This window comes from Catharus ustulatus, chromosome 10 (assembly GCF_009819885.2).
Source record: "Catharus ustulatus isolate bCatUst1 chromosome 10, bCatUst1.pri.v2, whole genome shotgun sequence".
NCBI lineage: Eukaryota > Metazoa > Chordata > Aves > Passeriformes > Turdidae > Catharus > Catharus ustulatus.
Genome location: NC_046230.1, coordinates 6,977,215 through 6,998,098, shown reverse-complemented (window position 1 = coordinate 6,998,098; position 20,884 = coordinate 6,977,215). Strand labels below are relative to the sequence as shown.

At 47.1% G+C, this 20,884-nt stretch overlaps 1 protein-coding gene and 3 non-coding genes across 4 annotated transcripts in view; 3 read left to right on the top strand and 1 right to left on the bottom strand.

The window, feature by feature from the left end:
• The first annotated feature begins 81 nt into the window (after positions 1–81).
• Positions 82–153, top strand: TRNAM-CAU. Its single transcript has one exon. It is a non-coding gene; the product is annotated as a tRNA-Met (tRNA).
• Positions 154–784: 631 nt separating this feature from the next.
• TRNAQ-CUG lies at positions 785–856 on the top strand. The gene has a single exon. It is a non-coding gene; the product is annotated as a tRNA-Gln (tRNA).
• Positions 857–6,235: 5,379 nt separating this feature from the next.
• Positions 6,236–6,307, bottom strand: TRNAQ-CUG. The gene has a single exon. It is a non-coding gene; the product is annotated as a tRNA-Gln (tRNA).
• Positions 6,308–10,913: 4,606 nt separating this feature from the next.
• LIMS2 (LIM zinc finger domain containing 2) overlaps positions 10,914–20,884 on the top strand; it is a 30,565-nt gene continuing 20,594 nt past the window's right edge. Inside the window, exon 1 of the mRNA XM_033069252.2 lies at positions 10,914–10,993. Within this exon, the coding sequence (XP_032925143.1) occupies positions 10,983–10,993 (11 nt within the window). The 5' untranslated portion in view covers positions 10,914–10,982. The remainder of the gene's footprint in view (positions 10,994–20,884) is intronic.

Here is a 20,884-nt window from a genome sequence, read left to right as displayed (position 1 = left end):
GAGGAAGGGAGGGAGTGAGGGCCAGCAGTGGCCGGCAGCATCGGGCTGCGCTGAGGGCAATGGCAGCCAAGGCTCAGGAGGAGCAGAGTGGCGCAGCGGGAGCGTGCTGGGCCCATAACCCAGAGGTCGATGGATCGAAACCATCCTCTGCTAAGGCTCTTTTTTCACCAACGCTGCCTCGCACAACAGCTTTTACCCTGCTTGGCTCTAGCTCTTGGGCAGCCCTGGCCATAGCCCTCCTTGTCCCTCTGCCACAGCCCCCTGCTTTAGGTGGCAATGATACAGCTTCTCTCATTTTTTTAACTAACTTCAGTCAGGGGTTTGTTCACCTCTACTCACATCCAGGGAAACCAAAGATTTTCTTCAAAAGTTTCTGTTACCGCAAGGTTTGGGTTTCCCTGTGTGGGGCCTGAAGTTTTCCTCTCATTAGTCCTTAGGGAGTTGGACTGGCTTGGGTTGGAGAAGAGAAGGCAAGGAGGCTTCTGCTGCGTGAAGGCCACTTCCCAAGGCCTGCCTTGAGTCAGAGAGAGCTTGTTCCAGTTTGGGAAAGAGAAGATTGTGTGAGGTTGCGAGGCTGGCACTTGTAAGAGGGTCCATGGAAGGCTTGCAGAAGGAGCTGTGGTGCTGCCCTGAAGGATGGTGTGATTGGAGAGTGGCTGGGGGCCCTGCAGGAAGGCTGCACTTGGTGCTAGATGTCCAAGGTGGTGGAGAGAGAGGCAGGCTGAGCTGGGGGCATAAGGCTGAGCGAGGCTGAGGCCAGGGGCCAGAGGTGACCTGTGCAGAAGGTCCCATGGTGTAATGGTGAGCACTCTGGACTCTGAATCCAGTGATCTGAGTTCAAATCTCAGTGGGACCTCAGTCCTTTTGCCCCCTCAGGCTTTCCCTCAGCATGCTTACACACTCACAGCTCTACTCTGCTGCAGCTTCACTCGTGGAGTGTTCTCTGATGAATCTCACAGCATCTGAGGTGGAGACCACCCACTCAAAATGGCTCAAGCACAGGAGCCTGCTCTGAGACTCTTGCTGCCTATGTCACATGCATGCAAAAACAAACGGAGACTGAGCTACAGGCTCTGGACATCTGTTCCCAGGTTGGACCATTCCCACAGGAACAGCAGGTCACTCTGTGTGGCATTACTTGTACTCCCACCTCTGTCCACAGCAGCTTCTTGCTTTCCTGTCCGGCTCCTTTTCCTCTCTTCACTGCCAATGTCTTTCTATTGCTCTGCAATCAGTTCCAGGCGCTCTACCAACATTGGGCACTGCCCCATCATTAGGGCTGCATTTGCTGCCATGGCAGAGGGAAAGAGTTTCCTCTCAGAGCAGGTGGCAGCTGAGGGAGGAGAAGAACAAAGGACCACGACTCTCCAGCAATGCTGCTCAAAGGCTTTAATGAGAAGGAGCACAAGCAATGGCAGAGACCAGAGACCAAGGAACACGTGTGGGGGAGCAGGGAGGGAAGGAGATGGGCCCATTAGGCAAGGGCAAAGGGGAAGATGCGGCGGCTTCAGCAGATCTGCCCGCAGCGGGAGAGAGGCAGACACAGGCCTGACGCCCCCAGGCCAAGGGAGCCCCCAGAAGAGATGGGAACCCCCGCGGTGCTGAGGGAGCTGCCCACAGCAGCTGACAGAGAGGATCCCACGGCTGTGCTCTGAGGGAAAGAGGTGAGGATGGGGCCCGGCATGGTCACCACCACGGGCGAAGGCTCAATGTACACCGTGGAGTCGGCGCAGCGGGCGAGGCAGGGCTCAGTGCAGCTGCTTGCAAGGGGGGTTGGGCCACAGGGGCCGCAGGGCCGTGGGGGACAGGGTCTGCAGCAAGACATCTCTCGGTGCAGGAGGCAAAGCTGCAACACAGAGCAGGGAGCACCAAGCAGCCCCACGATCAGTCTGTCTCTCTGTCCCTCGGCTCTCTCCAGGGACACATTTGCTCTTCCAAACACACTCTGTGCCTACAGCTCCCACCACCCTCCTCGTGCCCTCCCAGTGGCACGGCACGAGAACGCCAGCCCACTTCAGGAACAGGAGCCAGCACAGTGGCTTGAAGGCCCCTGTGCAAAGACTGCTCACAGCCCATGTCCACAACAGACACGGCTGTGTTAGACATGGCCGGGGATGCACTGCGACATTTTGTTACACCACGGCAGGTGCAAATTCTGCTGGGCACATCCCCCTGTGGTTGAGCCCCATTGCTCCCCTTGTGCTGGAACCAAGCCCCCTCTTCCCAGCTGTCCTCAGGCACCAGCATGGAAAGGCTGACGGCCCTTCCACACTTCTGTGTCAGGGCCCAGCTGAGGCAGCCCAAGGATCAAGCCGGGCAGCCTCCATGCCAGCAGTTCAGCCCACAGGGAGGGATGGAGCGCACTCAGGCTTACCTCGTTCCTCGAGGAAAGGGAGGCCAGAGAGCAGGATGCTGAGCCTGGAGCAGAGCAGCCTTTTATGCTGTGTCCCAGAGCCCTGTGGGGCCACAAACATTCCTTGTTCCTGAAACATCCAAACTCCTGGGAGTGGCCACATGTGAGCCCTCGCTGATCATGGCATCCCTGCCTCTTTCATCTCAAATGTTGTTCTTCCACTTTGTAGATCCCAGAAATTCGCAATGACTCTTAGAAGCACTTTATGATCGAATGAACCTTCAAATCACATAGCTTGAGCCCCTTGAAACAGCTTCTACAACTATTCTGGCCAACCTATTGCAATGTCTCACCCCTCTCAGAGAAAAAGATTCCTTCCCAAAATCTAATCCAAATATACCTTCATTCAGTTCCAAACCTATACCCCTTGAGCCATCCCAGCACACCCCAAGCAAGTATCCTTCACTTTCTTAACTGGATGTGTCCTGGGATCCTTCTCTTCTCTTTGCTACACAACCCCAGCCCTTCTCTTCAGCCTGTCCTCGCAGGGCAATGGCTCCTCTTGCCTGATGGTCTTTGTGGCTTCTCTGGATACACTGCCACAGGTCCCTGTGTTTCTTAGGCTGTGAGTTCTAGAGCTGGAGGCAGTACCCAGCTATGGTGTCATGAGAGTCAAGTGAAGCGGGACAATCCCCTCCGTTGATCTGCTGGCCACACGGCTCTGGATGCAGCCCAGAATACAATTGGATTTTTCACTGGGCTGCTCGCAGGTGGTGCAGGTTCATGCTCAGTATTTCAACCTCCTGCAAGTCCTTCTCTGCAGGGCTGCTCTCAGTCCACTCATGGCCCAGCCTGTGTCCATGTTTGGGGTTGCCCTGACCTTGGCACTTGACCTTGTTGAGCTTCAGGAGATTTGCACAGACCCATCTCTCCAGCGTGTCCACGTCCCTCTGGATTGCATCCCCTCCTCTGGACCCCATCACTCAGCTCAATGTCATCCACAAACCTGCTGAGGATGCACTCAATCCCTCTCCCCAGATCTCACAACAAGGTGTTTAATATTCCTGGTCCTATCACCAAACACTGAGAATGAATCCACACTCAACATTGGTGGGACACTACTCAGGTTGGACATGGAGCACTTGATCACAAATCTTTGAAGTGCCACCATCCATCCAATTCTATGTGCACTGCGTGGCTACCCCCCTGAAAATCCATATCACTCTGATTTAGATAGAAGGATGCAAAGAGCAGGTCCAGAAGTGACTGTCCAAGGGAATCTCCACAGCAAAATGTCCCTTGAAAACTAAATAAGGCCCTCATGCATTTTACTGACCTTAACTACAGCCTCAGCTTGGGAAGTTGGCATCCTCTAGGAAACAAGGAAATCAACACGTAGGAAGGTGATCAGCATGGCTATGTTTCTCCCTGAATGACAAATTGAGTCATGTCATCACACACAAATTGACCCACTTTGCTCCATGTGTCCAGCCCTGAGGCCAGGATCTGGATGGAGTCTTTGGGGAAGAGGCTGAGGGCAGGGAGCCCAAAGCTCATGGTTCCTTTTCCTGGGGCAGGCATCACTTTGCCCAGTCAATTAATTTCAGAGTTCAAAGGGATATTGGATCAGTCTTGTAGAGCATGTGGGAATCACTGTGATGTAGAAGAGTTGGGAAAATCCAACTTGAGCTTCAGGCTAAACTGAAGTATGCTGATGTGGAAATGAGTGCACATGATGCCCTGGACTCAGGCATTCCAGGGATACCAGAGCACCTAGCCTGTTTGCTCCAAAATTTCTGCCTTTGTCAGGGGAATTTCCAGACCTTTTTAGGACCAGTCCCAAAACACCTTGTATGTCCATGTAATCCTGTGTAGCTGCTGCAGCTTTCCAATAGGCAATTCCCTTTGGTGGCTATTGGTTAATTTGGCTCCAGATATGGTGCAATTCTATGAAGAGACAATTCAGGTCACTACTCAAGACCTTTCAAGTGCAGGCACTAAGACTAATCCTGAGAGAAATTTCTCCCACAGAGTCATCAGAGATATTCAGAGGATTGATTGTAAAGGGTTAATTGATGTAGTAAGTCAACACTGCACAATCCCCTAGTGGGGAAGAGACCCGCTGGGGCACACATTAATAATTTCCATGTTTGGTGGTGTGAAACTGGTGAAAAATACCTGAGATGAAAGAGGCAGGGATGCCATGATCAGCGAGGGCTCGCAAGTGGCCACTCCCAGGAGTTTGGATGTTTCAGGAACAAGGAATGTTTGCGGCCTCACAGGGCTCTGGGACACAGCATAAAAGGCTGCTCTGCTCCAGGCTCAGCATCCTGCTCTCTGGCCTCCCTTTCCTCGAGGAACGAGGTAAGCCTGAGTGCGCTCCATCCCTCCCTGTGGGCTGAACTGCTGGCATGGAGGCTGCCCGGCTTGATCCTTGGGCTGCCCCAGCTGGGCCCTGACACAGAAGTGTGGAAGGGCCGTCAGCCTTTCCATGCTGGTGCCTGGGGAGAGCTGGGAAGAGGGGGCTTGGTTCCAGCACAAGGGGAGCAATGGGGCTCAGCCACAGGGGGATGTGCCCAGCAGAATTTGCACCTGCCGTGGTGTAACAAAATGTCGCAGTGCATCCCCGGCCATGTTTAACACAGCCGTGTCTGTTGTGGACATGCTCTGTGAGCAGTCTTTGCACAGGGGCCTTCAAGCCACTGTGCTGGCTCCTGTTCCTGAAGTGGGCTGGCGTTCCCGTGCCGTGCCACTGGGAGGGCACGAGGAGGGTGGTGGGAGCTGTAGGCACAGAGTGTGTTTGGAAGAGCAAATGTGTCCCTGGAGAGAGCCGAGGGACAGAGAGACAGACTGATCGTGGGGCTGCTTGGTGCTCCCTGCTCTGTGTTGCAGCTTTGCCTCCTGCACCGAGAGATGTCTTGCTGCAGACCCTGTCCCCCACGGCCCTGCGGCCCCTGTGGCCCAACCCCCCTTGCAAGCAGCTGCACTGAGCCCTGCATCGCCCGCTGCGCCGACTCCACGGTGTACATCGAGCCTTCGCCCGTGGTGGTGACCATGCCGGGCCCCATCCTCACCTCTTTCCCTCAGAGCACAGCCGTGGGATCCTCTCTGTCAGCTGCTGTGGGCAGCTCCCTCAGCACCGCGGGGGTTCCCATCTCTTCTGGGGGCTCCCTTGGCCTGGGGGGGTCAGGCCTGTGTCTGCCTCTCTCCCGCTGCGGGCAGATCTGCTGAAGCCGCCGCATCTTCCCCTTTGCCCTTGCCTAATGGGCCCATCTCCTTCCCTCCCTGCTCCCCCACACGTGTTCCATGGTCTCTGATCTCTGCCATTGCTTGTGCTCCTTCTCATTAAAGCCTTTGAGCAGCATTGCTGGAGAGTCGTGGTCCTCTGTTCTTCTCCTCCCTCAGCTGCCACCTGCTCTGAGAGGAAACTCTTTCCCTCTGCCATGGCAGCAAATGCAGCCCTAATGATGGGGCAGTGCCCAATGTTGGTAGAGCGCCTGGAACTGATTGCAGAGCAATAGAAAGACATTGGCAGGGAAGAGAGGAAACAGAGCTGAACAGGAAAGCAAGAAGCTGCTGTGGACAGAGGTGGGAGTACAAGTAATGCCACACAGAGTAACCTGCTGTTCCTGTGGGAATGGTCCAACCTGGGAACAGATGTCCAGAGCCTGTAGCTCAGTCTCCGTTTGTTTTTGCATGCATGTGACATAGGCAGCAAGAGTCTCAGAGCAGGCTCCTGTGCTTGAGCCATTTTGAGTGGGTGGTCTCCACCTCAGATGCTGTGAGATTCATCAGAGAACACTCCACGAGTGAAGCTGCAGCAGAGTAGAGCTGTGAGTGTGTAAGCATGCTGAGGGAAAGCCTGAGGGGGCAAAAGGACTGAGGTCCCACTGAGATTTGAACTCAGATCACTGGATTCAGAGTCCAGAGTGCTCACCATTACACCATGGGACCTTCTGCACAGGTTACTTCTGGCCCATGTACAGTTGGTTACCCCACACACCCCTGCTCTAACGCCTGCCTTGTGCCTGCATTCCTCTGGCTCTCACACGTGGGCTTGGCAACCTAATATCACTGGGTGTTTCTAATGAAGCCGCTCCAGTTCCAGAACGCAAGTCCTGTTTCACCAGCGAATCCTCCATGGATCCTAGGCCTTTCAGGAAACCTCTTCAGTGCTATGGCTGCTCTGCAGAATGGAGTGCCCTCCAGAATATTCACATGCACCTGTAACAGTGCTGGGGGTGACGCAGGCTTCACAGAGGTTTCAGTGTTGTGGTGGCAGCAGAAACCAGCTCTGTCCTGGGCAGGCCAGCCCCTCAAAGTTTTCCATGAGCGACGTCCGCAGCACCCTGTGTCTCCTCCACTCCCAACTCCCTGCCACCACTAGCCAATACAGTGGCCCTTGGGAACACCTGCTTGGGCCTGATCCTGGATCATCCTACAAATGGTCCCAGCAGCAAATGGACGATAGAGAAAGCTGTCTTGTGTCAAGCACGTGTGGAGCAGCCTGAGCCTCCTCTTCCCTTGCATAGGGCTAGAGGTACCCTCCTGTGCCTGGGAAGCTGGGGATTGAGCTGCCTGCAGGGAAGGGAGGAAGACCTGTGTGCCCACAATATGCAGGGCCTTGAGGTGGAAACTGTGCCTGCTGCTGCACAACTCCATGTCCACCTGTTGGCTGGACCAGGTGGCAGGGGCAGATGAAGCAGAGAGCCAGGGCCAGGGGTGTCCAGGGAGCCAGAGGCAAGCATGGTAAAAGTTGTTGGTGAGGCAGTATTGGGGAAAGTGTATCCTAGCAGAGGATTATTTCAATCCACGAACCTCTGAGTTATAGGCCCTGCACATTCCATTGCACCACTTCGCTCCTGCCAAGTTTTAACTGTCCCTGCCCCCCACAGTCGGACTGCCAGGCCTTGCTCTCTCCCTTACTCTCTGTTTGGCCCTGGATACACTTTTGTCATTCCTAGAAAGGTTAAGCTTTCTGAATAAATTGTCTACAAGATTTTAGATCCCTGCTAGTGATACCTGGTTCTGCCCAAAGCCCCTGATGTCTATAATTTTTAAAGTATTTAATATGGCAAGGAAGAAAAAACACGAAAAGTCAGTCCTGCAAACATCCATCCAGAGACTGGATCCTTCTGGTGGTGGTCAGAGGGCATGCTGGCAGGTGTTAAAAGGCTTTGTGTGGAATTATGTTCCTGTTTATAAAATGCACTGACAGCCTGTTCTAAATTGTAAACCTCAACAACTGTTGATATGGCTCCTCTTTACACCTTTGAAACTGGACCAAAGATTTTGCAAATGTTAAGAATATAGAGCATTGTAATATGATACCAATTATGTAACCCCAAATATGGCACGAAATAGTACAGTCAAACTTGTTTTATAGTCTTTTTTCCCTGCTTTTTTCCAGTTTGTTCTGGAAATAGAAGGTCTCTTCTGATAGACATCTGCTTGTCTGCTGCTCATCTGAAGCACCTCCCCCAGTGGCACAGAAACTCAGTTTAAAACACAGGTGAAAAACTAAGTGATATGAATTCAAGACTAAAGTATTCAACACTGAGTCAACTCCAGCAAAGTCAAGCTTTCTGTCCTGGAAAGACAAGTCAAACAAGCAGAACAAAAGAGAACTCTTGTACCAGTGCATCAAGCTGGAAAAGGCCCTGGAGAAAACATTAAAGTTCTCTTGTTGCAAAAGGCTTGACTCCCTGGCTGTGGCCCAGGCAGGGCAATGCTGCTTCTACTCTGCCCTGATTACTCCCTGATGGAGTTTCTGAACTCATCAGACAAAATAAAACACTGGTCATCTTCACAAAGACAGTTAAAAGTGTATTCCTCTGGAAACCTCAGAAGATCTATTTATGAGCAATCACAAATAGCTCTTTAAAAGCATTAAATAAAAATGCATCAATCATGAGCAAGTACATTGGTGTCAGTAAGGGTAGTTGGGTGCACAACTGGAACAAAGAACAGGAACGAACTTCTTGGGCTGAGTGAAGATATTCATGGACTGTCAGTAACAACTGCCTGTAGAATCATCATTCACAGAGAACAAGCAACATATGGAGGTGATGCACTCTAGGTCCTTGTTATGGTATGCTCATGTTATTTTTCTTTCTACAGGTGATTCCATCTAACCCTTTTACATTACCTAGGAATGATACGTAAAAATTGTGTAAATTGCTACATTGAGTGTACGTCGGGCTGGGGAAAAGTGCCTTCCTCAGTGCCACCACCAGGGCTCGCAATACAATAACCACACATTGTAATCTGCTGTGTGCCTGGGTGTGTGTGTTAGGAGCAGATATCCCCGGCGCACTGAATAAAGCAAATACTCGCTTCTTGGACTTCATCTTGGAAGGGTCCCTTAGCCTGGTTTGGGGCAATTCAATCTCCCTTTGATCTCTAGAGCCTGCGATTCCTAAAACCTGGTCTTGCTAGTAAAGACCAAGGCAAAAGAGTCATTCAGTGTATCAACCTTTTCCATGTCCTGCATCATCAGGTTCCCCAGCTCATTCACCAATGAATGCATTTCTGCATGCTGAGACACAGCAAGAAGATATGAAAAATAATAATTCTTAATTACCTTATGCACTTTTGTCCTGTAAACTGCCAGCCAGAGCCTTTAGGGAATATATCTGTGTGGCCAATCAAAACACTTCCACCTACACCCAGGTGTGCACATACACACACCACACACTGTAGGAATTCTCTGAAGAGACAAGCAGAGACCAGGAGCCCTGGAGGCTCAGGGGAGGATGATGACAGCTATTGCAAAAGAAACCAAAATCATCTTAATATGAAAGGAAACCGCAGGTGTTCATTGTTTTATTTTCACAAAAGAACAAAAACTAGAACAACCAGTTGTACTTATAGAAATGCAGAGCTAGAGCAAGGCAAAACTAATTTTAGGGTTATGCTCACATAGCTTGTGTATTTATGACGATGGAAGCTTGCCAGGCCCAGCAGCGTGATGGGCTGGATGAATTGAGCACATGCATGTCCAACCACACAGCTGCAACCCCTGATCTGTCAGGGACACTTCTGCCTGCCTGAATCCTGTAGTGGACCATTCCCCAAAAAAGAACTGTGGCTTGGAGACAGCCCACACTGGAGCAGATTTATCCTAAAGGACTGCTACCCCAGAGAGGATCTACGCTGGAGCAGGGAGAAAATGCGAGAAACAAGAAACAGCAAACAACATATGAACTGGCCCCAACCCCTCACTGCGCAGTGAAGGGAGGACATAAAAGTTTCAGAAACGAATCATGGAATCCTTCAGGTTCCAAAGAATCTTTAAGATCTTCAAGTCCAACCATTAATCCAGAACTGCCAAGGTCACCAGTAAGTCATGCCCCCAAGTGTCATCCACACATCTTCTAAATCCCTCCAGAGATGGTGACTGCCCTGTGCAGTCTGTGCCAGTGCATGACAATCCTTTCACTGACAATCTAAAACTCCCCTGGCACAACTTGAGGCCAGTTGCTCTTCTCCTATTGCTTGATGCTTGGGAGAAGAGCCTGACCCCCATCTGGCTACATTTGAATGTTGTGGAGAGCATGAAGGTCTCCCCTAGGCCTTCTTTTCTCCAGGCTGAGCATCCCTTCATTGCTCCCCGTGCTCCAGACCCTTCCACAGCTCCATTCCTTGCCTGAACAAGTTCCAGCCCCTCAATGTCCCTCTTGTCATGAGAAGCCAAAACTGACCCCAGGATTGGAGATGTGGCCTCATCAGTGCCCAGTATCCAGGGTCACTCATTGCCCTGGTCCTGCTGGACACACTAAGGCTGGTACAGACCAGGTGCCATTGGTCTTCCTGCCCATCTGGACACACCTGGGCTCATGCTCATCATTTGTCAGTCAAGTCCTTCCCCTCCAGCCACTTTCCATCAACTCTGCTGAGTGTTCCAGGGACTTGGTGTGACATGAGCACAGGACCCAGAAATTCACCTGTTGAGCCTCAAACCACTGGCCTCAGCCCATTGATCCAGCCTGCCCAGATCCCTCTGCAGAGCCTTCCCATCCTACAGCAGATACACATCACCCCCCAGTTTTGTCTGCAAATTTAATGAAGGTGCACTCAATCTCCTTTTCCAGACCACTTTCTAGAAGCCTTCCAGACCTAACCTGCACCCAGAGCCGCTTCCCCTGGCCGCGGGGGTGTGTGCAGGGATGAGCAGCCCTCAGCACAGGCTGGGAGCGCGGCTGCTTTATCTGAGGCACAAAGTCACGGCAGCGCGGTGTGTGTAGCTGCACAGCGCTGCCCCTGCACCCCACACTCATAGCGGCTGCCATGTGTCCACTACCAGGTGGGGCGAAGCAGCTTCGGCAGCAGGACAGGGGCAAATGCCATGTCTGTGTGTCTCACTGTGCGCGTGTGTATCTCTACGCCACCTTCGCCCCTCCTTCCGCTCCGCCGCCTCGCTATTCCGTATTTCTTTCCCTTTATAGGAAAAGTATGCGCAGGTCCGGGGGGGCTGCCCTGAGTCACCGAGGGCTGCGTGCCCGCCCCCGCCGCAGGGGCCGGGGCCGCGCCGGGGCGGGGTCAGCGCTGCCCGCCGGGCCCTCAGCGGTGCGGCCGAGCCGCGTGTCCCGGCCCGCAGCCCCTCGGCCTCAGCGCGGGGCTCGCCGCCATGACGGGCAGGTGAGGCGGGCACGCGGGAGCCGGGCGGGGGTCGGGGCCGTGCCAGCCTTCACCGCCCTGGGTGAAGGCCCGGCCGTGCCGTGAACAGCTCCTTCTCGCCCTGGGTAACGCCGTGGAGGGAAAGGTCGCGGGAGAAGGCTTGGCTGCTGTGAGGCTCGGGCGGAGCGGGGCACGCTCCGGCCGGGAGTGCGAGCGCAGAGGTGCTCCGCTGCGCCTGAGCCCTGCCCTGGCACACGGCGGAGGGCAGAGCTGGCCAGAGCAGGGCGGGAGCAGCCGTAGGTGTGGGCTGTGCCGGAGCAGCAGCCGTAGGTGTGGGCTGTGCCGGAGCAGCAGCCGGGCTCTCTGTGGCCGCCTGGCGTGACCCAGGCCGGCCGCCTGCGCCGGGCGTGCCCCGCACCGCGGCCCCGTCAGGGCCCTTCTCACTGATTTACACGCGGCCCCTCTGCCCACAGAGTCACTGCTGGCCTTGCAGTTAACATGTTCCAGTAGCTGTTTAAGTCTGGAGCTCGATTCTCCCCTCATGCTATGTGACTGTGGAGAACGCTGTGAAGCAACTTAAGTGACAGCTGCAAATGAGAAGAGGAGCGGGGAACACATTTCCTGGAATTTTGAGGGACTTTGCGCAAGTGCTTTAACGTCACTTTTTTCTCCCATCAAATAAAACCCAGATGTTATAAGCAGTTCGTGAAAATAAGCTTGCTTTTGTGAAATGTCTTGGAGATGAGAAGCACAAATAAGTAATACTACGATTAGCAAAGTGTCCTTTTTAGGATACTAATCCTCATGAGTCCTGCTGTCTTTAATTCTGAAGCACTGTCCTTTATGATTAGGAATACCAAGATGGATTCAGACTACTTTGTCTATAAGTATTCACTTTCCTTTTGTGTCAAGTCTTCACGTTTGTATTATGCAGCTTTTCCTGATTATTCAAAGTGGATCCTGATTAGTGGGTTGTTGGGTGTGAGAACCTGCTGAATAATTGTGTATGCTTATCTATGATTTGGGAAAGTACTATTTTTGGTCTCTGTGATGATAAATTGATGCTCTTGGGTGATTATACATGCTCAAAACTCTTCTGGGTTTTGCCTCATGTCTTTAATGGCTCCTTTATTTTTCTGACATGTGAAACAGGTGTGTATTTACAAGTTTACATTCATTTTCTTACAGCTAGAGGAAGACTCAGGTGCCTTAAGTGTTCACAGGTTGTGGGTACCCATCCAATCTCTTAAATGGAGAAAGGATGGAGAGAACTTGGAAAGAGCTGTGGCTGTATGAACCCAGCTGATTTTATTTTTTCAGAAGTGTGGCATGGTACTGTTTAGAATGACAGGCTTATCTCAAGTGAAGTCACTCAGGAGGGCAGTGGGAAGTGCTTGTGGACAATAATCCTTGCCTTCTGTCCATGATTCCTCTGAAACTTGCCTGTTAAAATGCAACATTATTCATTGGAAGCTCTGACGTGGACAATTCCAGGGTAGCTGAGACACTGCAGTATGCAGTTCAAAGTGATGCAGGATTCTGTTTCCTTTTCCTTGGTTTTACTTCAGAGTCTGTGAGCAGGCCTTGGCTTTAGCTGGTGGAAAGTGAATGCAGGTGTTATTTAATGTTTTCAGGATTGTTTGTCCTGGGAAGTTTGTCAGCTGTGAACATTTCTAAAGGTCTGTCTGCTGTCTTTCCCAGGTCAGGACAGTTACATCCAAGTTGTTTGTCACAGCTGTAAATGAGTTGGCTGTTTCTTTGTTGATAGTGTCATCCATTTAGGGTAGTAGTTTCCCAGAGCTTTAGTGTCTGTGTAACGTTGCACTGCTCAGCACCTTGCCTGGCCAATGCCATTGACAAGCACCGTGTTCAGTGTTGTTTTTCAGGCTGGGACAGACTCCTATGGCATTGTTCTTCCTTAGATCCAGCTACAGGTCACTGTGCTGAGTGGTACCCAGATGTTGTTCTGTTTGTTATCTGGTAGTTCTTCAAGTCTGCTGACATTATGTACTCAGATGTTCTCCAGCTTTTGGGACATGGGATTTTCAGGGTTCTGGGAGGAGATGAACTGCTTCACCGCTGGAGCATCCCCACAATATCCATCAGTGGGAACCTTCCTGAGCCAGGAACAGGACATAAATGTCCCTTTGGTCTTGAAACTGTTGACACAGGGAATGATTGTGTTGTTTTACAGTGTTCTAAAGTGAAGAAGACTGAGAAACATGAGGTGCTGAAATAGTGTTCTTTTTCACTTCACCTTTCTGATAAAGTATAAATATGAAAGTACTCTCTTCTAGATACTCTCATTACAGATGCATTTTTAGTATTAAAATACATGAAAAATAACTCAGTTTTTATTGTGTTCTGTCTCATTTGACTGCAGAGGGCATCTCCTGAATTTAAAAAACTTCAGTGATTTGATTTATTGATTTTTAGCATTAGGGAAAAATAAAAGTCCACTAAAAAGAAGTGCACATCTTTCTTTTTGTGTACTCATAGTAAAAAAAACCAACAAAATTAGGTGACTATCTAGCAAATGAAGTGCAAATCTTAAATGCATCATTAGTTACATTTTTACAGTGTGAGGATTGTATTTTGCTAGAGAAAACTGACAACTAGGTAATTGAATTTTAGAAGTAGTCTATGTGACTGCCAGGTCTGGGCTGGATTATTGGGCAAATAGGAGAACCTGATCTGCTGGCCACACTCTTTAGTTTTATGGGGTTGTATGTTGGTTTTATAGGGTTATTTGTTGGTTTAATCTACATTTGAAAACAAAGTGTGTTAGATGTAAAAACAGTATGCTTCTTAACAGTCTTTCAGTGATTTTAAATACAGTTGGTGTGATTTTTGGAGCATTTAGAAGTTAACTATGGCACTTCCTTACCAATAAATAAGGGAAGACCACTTCTAGAATTGTATTTGATGTATTTTTTCCATCTGTTAATTTTGACTTTTGCCTTTTTGAGTATTGTTGGAATATGAGGTGGGGTTGATTATTTTTGTTTGGTTAGCTGAACTTGTTGTTTTATTTTTCTTTGTCTTTGTGATGGGTTTATTCTTAAGAGAGAGGATTTGTGAATGACCAGTGAGCAAAACTTTGTGAAATGCCCAAAGCAGAAACTAAACAAGAATGGAAGAGAGTTTTCTTTAAGACTTTGCTGCTGTGGTGTTGGTTAGAAAACCCAAAGGTGAAAAATGCCTGGGTTGTTTTGTGTTGCCTTTAGAAATTAATTTAATGCAAAGCCCAAGAAAAAGATATTTCCTAAGTGCATGTTTCAGAGCATAATTATCTTCATCAGAAATTTTTGTTATCACTATACTTGGTCAAATTGGGATCTGGATACGCCTATGTGCTTCCTGTAGTCAACAAAAGAAGAGCAGCTGCATTTGCAGATATGCTTATTGATTGTTCCTAATCCAGTGAAGGTAAGAAATAACAGTATACTATTTTGAATTAGGTTAGCTGGTTTGATGCCTTTTTAATTCAGTAGAGAGCTGCTGCTGCTTTACATGAAGCAGTTGCAAATGAAATGGGTTGAAAGAGAGGGGAGTATAAAGGACAATATTACAAAAAGTTCTTGGTGTTGAGTAGACAGTACCTGCATTAAATAAGAGAAAGCTTATCTGTCTGAGTTAGAAGGAGCCATTTCTGCTCTTCTGGGTTGAAAATGTGGTTTTAATCTTTCCATCTAAATTTGCTCTCTAGATGGGAGGGTCCTTAGTCTGTTCTGGGGCCATGGAGGTGCTTCTCTGAGGAAGAACCTGAAAATGCCTGAAATAAGAGTGGCTGCTTTCTTCTCTGCTTTGGCCCAGAAAGTAATCACCTGTGAGAGTGTGGCATCAACCCTGTCTCTTAAAAGCAATCTATCAAGAGGGAAAGAAAAAACAAACCTGTGTATTTTCACTCTTTATGCGTAAGGTGGCAAGAGAGGAGTGAGTGAGTGGGATGACAAGATAGGATGTTTGCTGTTGAGATTTTGGGTTTTCTTGCTTTAATACCCCTCATCTTCTGTTATATTCTAAAATAGAAATGGATAAACTATACTCACAGTCTGAAAGAAATGGTAGTGGCAGATTGCTGTCAGCTCAGGAGCTGAAACTCCTAATGATATGTAGGGTGCATTGTAGATTTTAAAGTTGCTGATTTGTGATTTTAAAAGTATGTTGTTCTTTATTCATGCCTGTTCTACTGGGCCTCAGTAAACCCTTCTGTTTTTCTTTAATTGTCAGAAGGGATTGATGCTTGTTAATATTTGTTTAGAACTCATGAAATCATCAGTCCTTATTTTTTTCCTCTGTAACTTGCCAAGCTGTATTTCATGCTCGTGCTACAAAAATCCTTTTTCCTTTTTCCTTTTTCCTTTTTCCTTTTTCCTTTTTCCTTTTTCCTTTTTCCTTTTTCCTTTTTCCTTTTTCCTTTTTCCTTTTTCCTTTTTCCTTTTTCCTTTTTCCTTTTTCCTTTTTCCTCCACTTACTAAAAAGTAATTTGTTGGTAATGACTCTTGAGATATTTTTCATGGTAGTGCTTGAAGGCCGGAGAGCTCTGGAGGCTGGAATGCCAAGTATGTTCTTCCTCTGCTTCCTGCCTCTGCTATGTGCAACTGCTGCCGGCTGCAGTGAGTCCGGAGAGGAGAAGTCTCTGCAGCTTTGTTTCTTGGAATGTGCTTTGTCCAAATGGAAGGAGCAGCTCTGTTGTCCTTAGGACATGGTGTGGTACTGCAGCCTGCTGGGAAGCACTTGGAGATGCCAGGATCAGATACTGATCTGCAGTGAACTACAGTGTTCGCTGTCAAGAGCTCTAGTAATCTGCTTTGACTTTCTGCATTTCTCTGTGCTTTGATCAGAAAGTTTTCTCGATTTAAGTGTCTTAATTACTTGAAGACTTCGGATTTATTTTTTGACCTCACTTGTGACATTTGTACAGATACATTCTACGAGGCTAGGAAAGAATGAGGTGCTGATGTAGCCCCTAGTGTGCTGCATTAAGTAGATAATTACTAGTGGCATACAGAAAGAGGTTGTCAGATCTTTAAGAATATGGCAAAATGGCAGAAAGGCTGTAAGAAACAGTGCTTGATTATTGGGTGTCTATGCATCCTGCTCTCCTCTTCTGAAATGTAAACGCAACTCCCCAAAGGAAGGTGACTCACTAGGATCGGGGCTGCTGGTGTCGCTCCAGTTGTGTCCCTGCATTCCCGTGCAGAGGGGCCCTGGGTGCCATGGCCAGCCTGAGGCTCCGGGGGCTGGCAGCCTCCAAGCTTTACCAGCGCCGGCAGGATCGGCTCAGTGGCACAGGGTCACTGCTGAGCAGCAGGACAGGCACGGCTCCTGGCATTCCTGGGTATGTCTCCAAGATGCAGGGAATGGCACTGTTAAAGCTTTTTCCAGGATCTGATAGATTTTCGGTTCTGGTGGTGGGGCTGTTTTATTTAAAGTGAGAATTGTTAGCACAAGGGGAGCCAGAGGGGATGAGGTCTGTTTGTTTTCAAGTAGATTAAGAAGGGAAGGACTTTCCTGATGAGAATGCTTTCAGTTTTTAACAATAACAGGAAAGCAACAATGGAGAACCTTTCCCATTGTGCTAGACTGTTCAGAACCAGCATTAGTGCTTGTGTTGGTTTTGCATGGCCTGGTGTTTGGTAGTGGGGAGTGGGGGCCACAGAGATGATTTCTGTGAGAAGCTGCTAGAAGCTTCCACCATGTACAGCATAGCCAGTCCCTCATGGCTCTGAACATGAACATGGCCAAGGCTGGGCCAATTAGAGCTATTGGTAATGCCTCTTAAATAACATATTTAAGAAGAAAATCAAAACCAGAGCTTCTTTAATCTGTCCAGACAATTCTATTGCTTGATATGATCATTACTTTTTCCATGCTTCACATTAAAATTTTATTTTTGAGTTTTCATTAGTTGATTTTGTGCAGGAGGTAAATTAACAGGAGTTAAATAAAACTCAGTTTCTTGAATTTTGGAAGAACTGTGAGCTGCAGCAACAATATGGGATCTGAAGTCTGTGTCCCTGGAGAGAGCAGTGAGCATCCAGGAGAAGTGATTTTCTTTTTCTAGCAGTCGGGAGTTCTGAATTTGAGACTTCTCTTAGCAGGAAGTAGGCCTGATGCTTACCTGGAAATGAAGGATGAGTTTGGCCTCTCAATAGAAATTGTGCATTCCTCACTAAAACCCTCCTTTTCCTGCTCTTTTCCTTTTAGCCAATAGCTCTTAGTTGGTAAATTTATTTTTCCTGCACAAAACTGTGGGTGTGAATATATGAGAATGTAATGAGGAGAGGGGCTAACAAGGTTGTGGAGGAAATGGTGATGCCACTGAGTGGAGACAATGCTGTTCAAGAAAAGTCAAAGCATGGAAGAGACCTGTGAGAGGAAAGAAAAGCACAGAAAAAGCAGATAAATTGAGTACGTTGAGTACAGGTAAATTGAGTACATTTTTTCACATCATAGTTCTTGAAACAAAGTAACTATAGAGCCAATATATTTTGGTTTTATTGAGCAAGTGACAGTGCTGAAAACTTTTTATCCCTTTGAGATGTTTCTCTCCTGAATTACTGTACTTTATCCATCGGTTTGAGCTAGACATAATTTTTGCTTCTCCCTCCTGATAGGCCCTGATAGAGAGTAATCCAACAGTAGTGCTGCTGCTAGTTGGTGATAATTGACAAATATGGTGTGGGGAATAATTTAGTGCTGGTAAACAAACATCACATATAAACTCCTTTGAGATAGTGGAAGTGGAGAAAGATTTAATGTGCATCGGGAGTTATTTATCAAATAGACATTCTGGATGAAGTGGTACATGCTTGATAATAAAAGGATTGTCTTCTTGTGCAAGAGGAATAATTTATTTCAAACCTGTACATTTCTTTATCTTGTTGATATTTGCCTGGGCTGAGTGAATGTTGTTAACTGTGTGCCTTTTTAAGTAATTGGTCATGGTTTACTGGCAATAAGTATGTCTTGGTGTTGAGAGGGAATCCCAAATATCCATGGCATAGAATTATTCTCTGTGTGAATACCAAGAGACTTTTGCTGGGGCTGCTCTCAGAGTTCTGCCTGATTTCATCTTCCTGCAGGTAAACCATACCAACATTTTACTCAGCTCCAATATGTGCTATTTTTTGAAATTTATTTTTAAACCCCTCCAGTTTCTACTAATTGCAAATTGCTGTTGCTGATAGGCCCAAGGAGAAATTGTTTTTTCCATATTGTGACCATAAGTTACATTTTAACATTTTTCTTAATTTTGGTTATGCCTGTGTTCTAAATAAGAAATAAAAATGTTTATTTCACTGAAAGTTTGGGGGCTACATGATCAAGGAAGATATACTGAGAGAAACATGATTAATTTGTTACTTAGCCACTGAAAAAATATTTAGCATGAACTGGAAATTTAATGCAAGCAGAAGGAGAAATGCTGAAAACTATGAGCTACACACATAGTTTAACAAATGCACAACAAATCATGCATTAAATAAATGAGAATTAGTTTTTTCCAACATTTTATTACAAGTTTAATAATAACAACACCAAAGAAGTTAATTCAGTTTGGGAAAGTTGTCCAGATAAGTCAATGGCAGCAAAGAGATTTTGGAATGATAAGGGTAGTTGAGGGCTGTTTTTTCCTGAACTGACACCCTTCCTCTTTCTTTTGTCTTTGCATTAGTCTTTATCTGTGAAATTAATCATAGAGTCTGGTATTGTCCCTGCAGATTTCATTTGTATCTTTGTCAACATTGAGGGCTTGAAACCACTAGTTCTCAGCTCTGCTCTGGGGGTGGGAACCAGCCCCTCTCCTGCTCTCATTTTTCTCTTGGCTGCTGACATCTGTGGCACACACAAGTGGTGATAGCTCTTCCAGTTTTGATATTTCACTATTGTATCTGTCTGTGCATACATACTAGAAATGTGATTATATTGTGATATTTTCTGTATACACTTGCTCCTACTGGTTGCCCAGAATAAGCAGAAAATACATTTTTGGGGCTCCCCAGCATAGGTTTTGCTCTCTGCTGGGATTTGGATAATGCCCTGAGTTCTTGTATCTCAAAGTATTGTCTTTCTTTTGGGTCACTATTAAAGCAATTCTTCATTCAGCATTGTGATGAAAAAGAACTCTATTTGACACTAAAACCAAAAACCTTCAGAAACCAATTAAAGAAAACTTTTCTATTTTTTTTTAACTGGGATTTTCTGACAGAAGCACTCCTCACTCTGCAGTTCCTTTCCTTCCCAGGCAAAATCTGAGACTGTTCATCTGTTTTGATTGTCCAGTTGTCTGTTTCATTTTGTCTTGCAACCACATTTAAGATAATGAAATCTGAAAATGTGATGGTGAAGGCTTGAGCTCCTATTCTAATCTCTTAGCAGTGGAATTATTGTATTTGGTTATTTTTCCTTAATCTGTCATCACTGGTAGATCCCTGTGAACAAATGTTTTTTAAATGGAGGTAATATTGGCTTCAGTGACAGAAGAAGGTAAAATACTTTCAAATATTCCTATAGTGTTTGTACCTGTGGCACAGGCTGGATCTCCTAGATAATGTCCACTTATTTTAAAGAAAGATTTTTTTGTTTCTCTCTTTTTGTTTCCTTTTTTTTTTTTCCATTTAAGACCTATGCTGGTACTTTATAGTAAATACTTCAAGAAGTCAAAGCATGAGAGACCTAGTTATAATGGTAAAAATGTAATTTGTGTAAATAAGGTACTTTGTCAAAGATAATTTGTTAAAGATCACATGATGATGAAAGATTGGGAAAAGCATTGTTTGTATGCTGGTATTTTTTGGGTTTGTGCAGGATAGGATAACTTCAGGATGCTGATCTCATTGTGTTTTAACAACCTTTCCTGTCTTTGTGTCACCAGCTTATTGTTAATACAGAGGAAGATTCTTTATTTTACTGGATTCAAAAAATCAATGAGCAAGCAGAATAGAAGCACTCTGTACTGGGGACTGTCCTTTGTGGGGAAGATTTAGGTTTAAATATCAGATGAGTGGCACAGCAAGTCAAACTTTTGTGGTTACTCCTGGTACTGCTATCAAAAGGGTGGTGGTGGTGTTACCCTTCCCTTCTGCCAGCAGAAGTACTTTTGCAGCAGTGAAGTAAACTGAATCATAAAATTGCTCTGAATTAGCACAGTAATCCCTCTTCCTTCCAGCTCTGGTTAATTTTAACCTTGAGCCAGTTGAAAAACTGCTTGGTTTTGTATTAGCAAGAGGGCACATAGTGGTGTGTACCTGGGGGAAATTAGGACCTTGGCAAATGTTAAAGTAAAACCTTTGAATAAATGCAGTCACATCTTCAGGGCAATGCTGAAGTGACGAATTGTAGCTTAAGTGCAAAACAATCAAATGTCTTAAGTGAAAACAGATGCAGATTTATAAATGAAGAAAGAGCAAGGATGCAAAACTCTTGCTGTGGATTGTCACAGCTACAGCTGTTGGTTTGCATTACAGGAGATACGTTGGTCAGGAACTGATGTGGTTCAGTTGATCCTGGTAGTTTGGCTCTTTGCAAAAGTTTTGGTTGAGTTTTAGCTGAGGCAGAGAACTGAATTATTTTTTGTACTGGTTCTTTCATTGATATTTTCCTGGACTGATAGTTTCTCTCACCTGCATAATGTGTCACACTCATTAGCTGATTTGCATGGACAGCTCAGACTATACCATGATCATCTTTCTTATGCCTTTGAGGAAATCTTGTCAGCAGCAGCAGCATCACAAGGGAGTCCCTGTGTCGTCATCTTTCTTGCCAAGACAGCCCTGGGCCTTGTGTGGAATCTCACCGGAGTGTCTGGTGTGAAGTGTCACAGCTGCACTGTGTTCCATGCAGGATCATGGTGTGCACGTTGTGCTTTTGTTGTTGTGAAATGCCCTTGTGGAGGTGGCTGTTCTG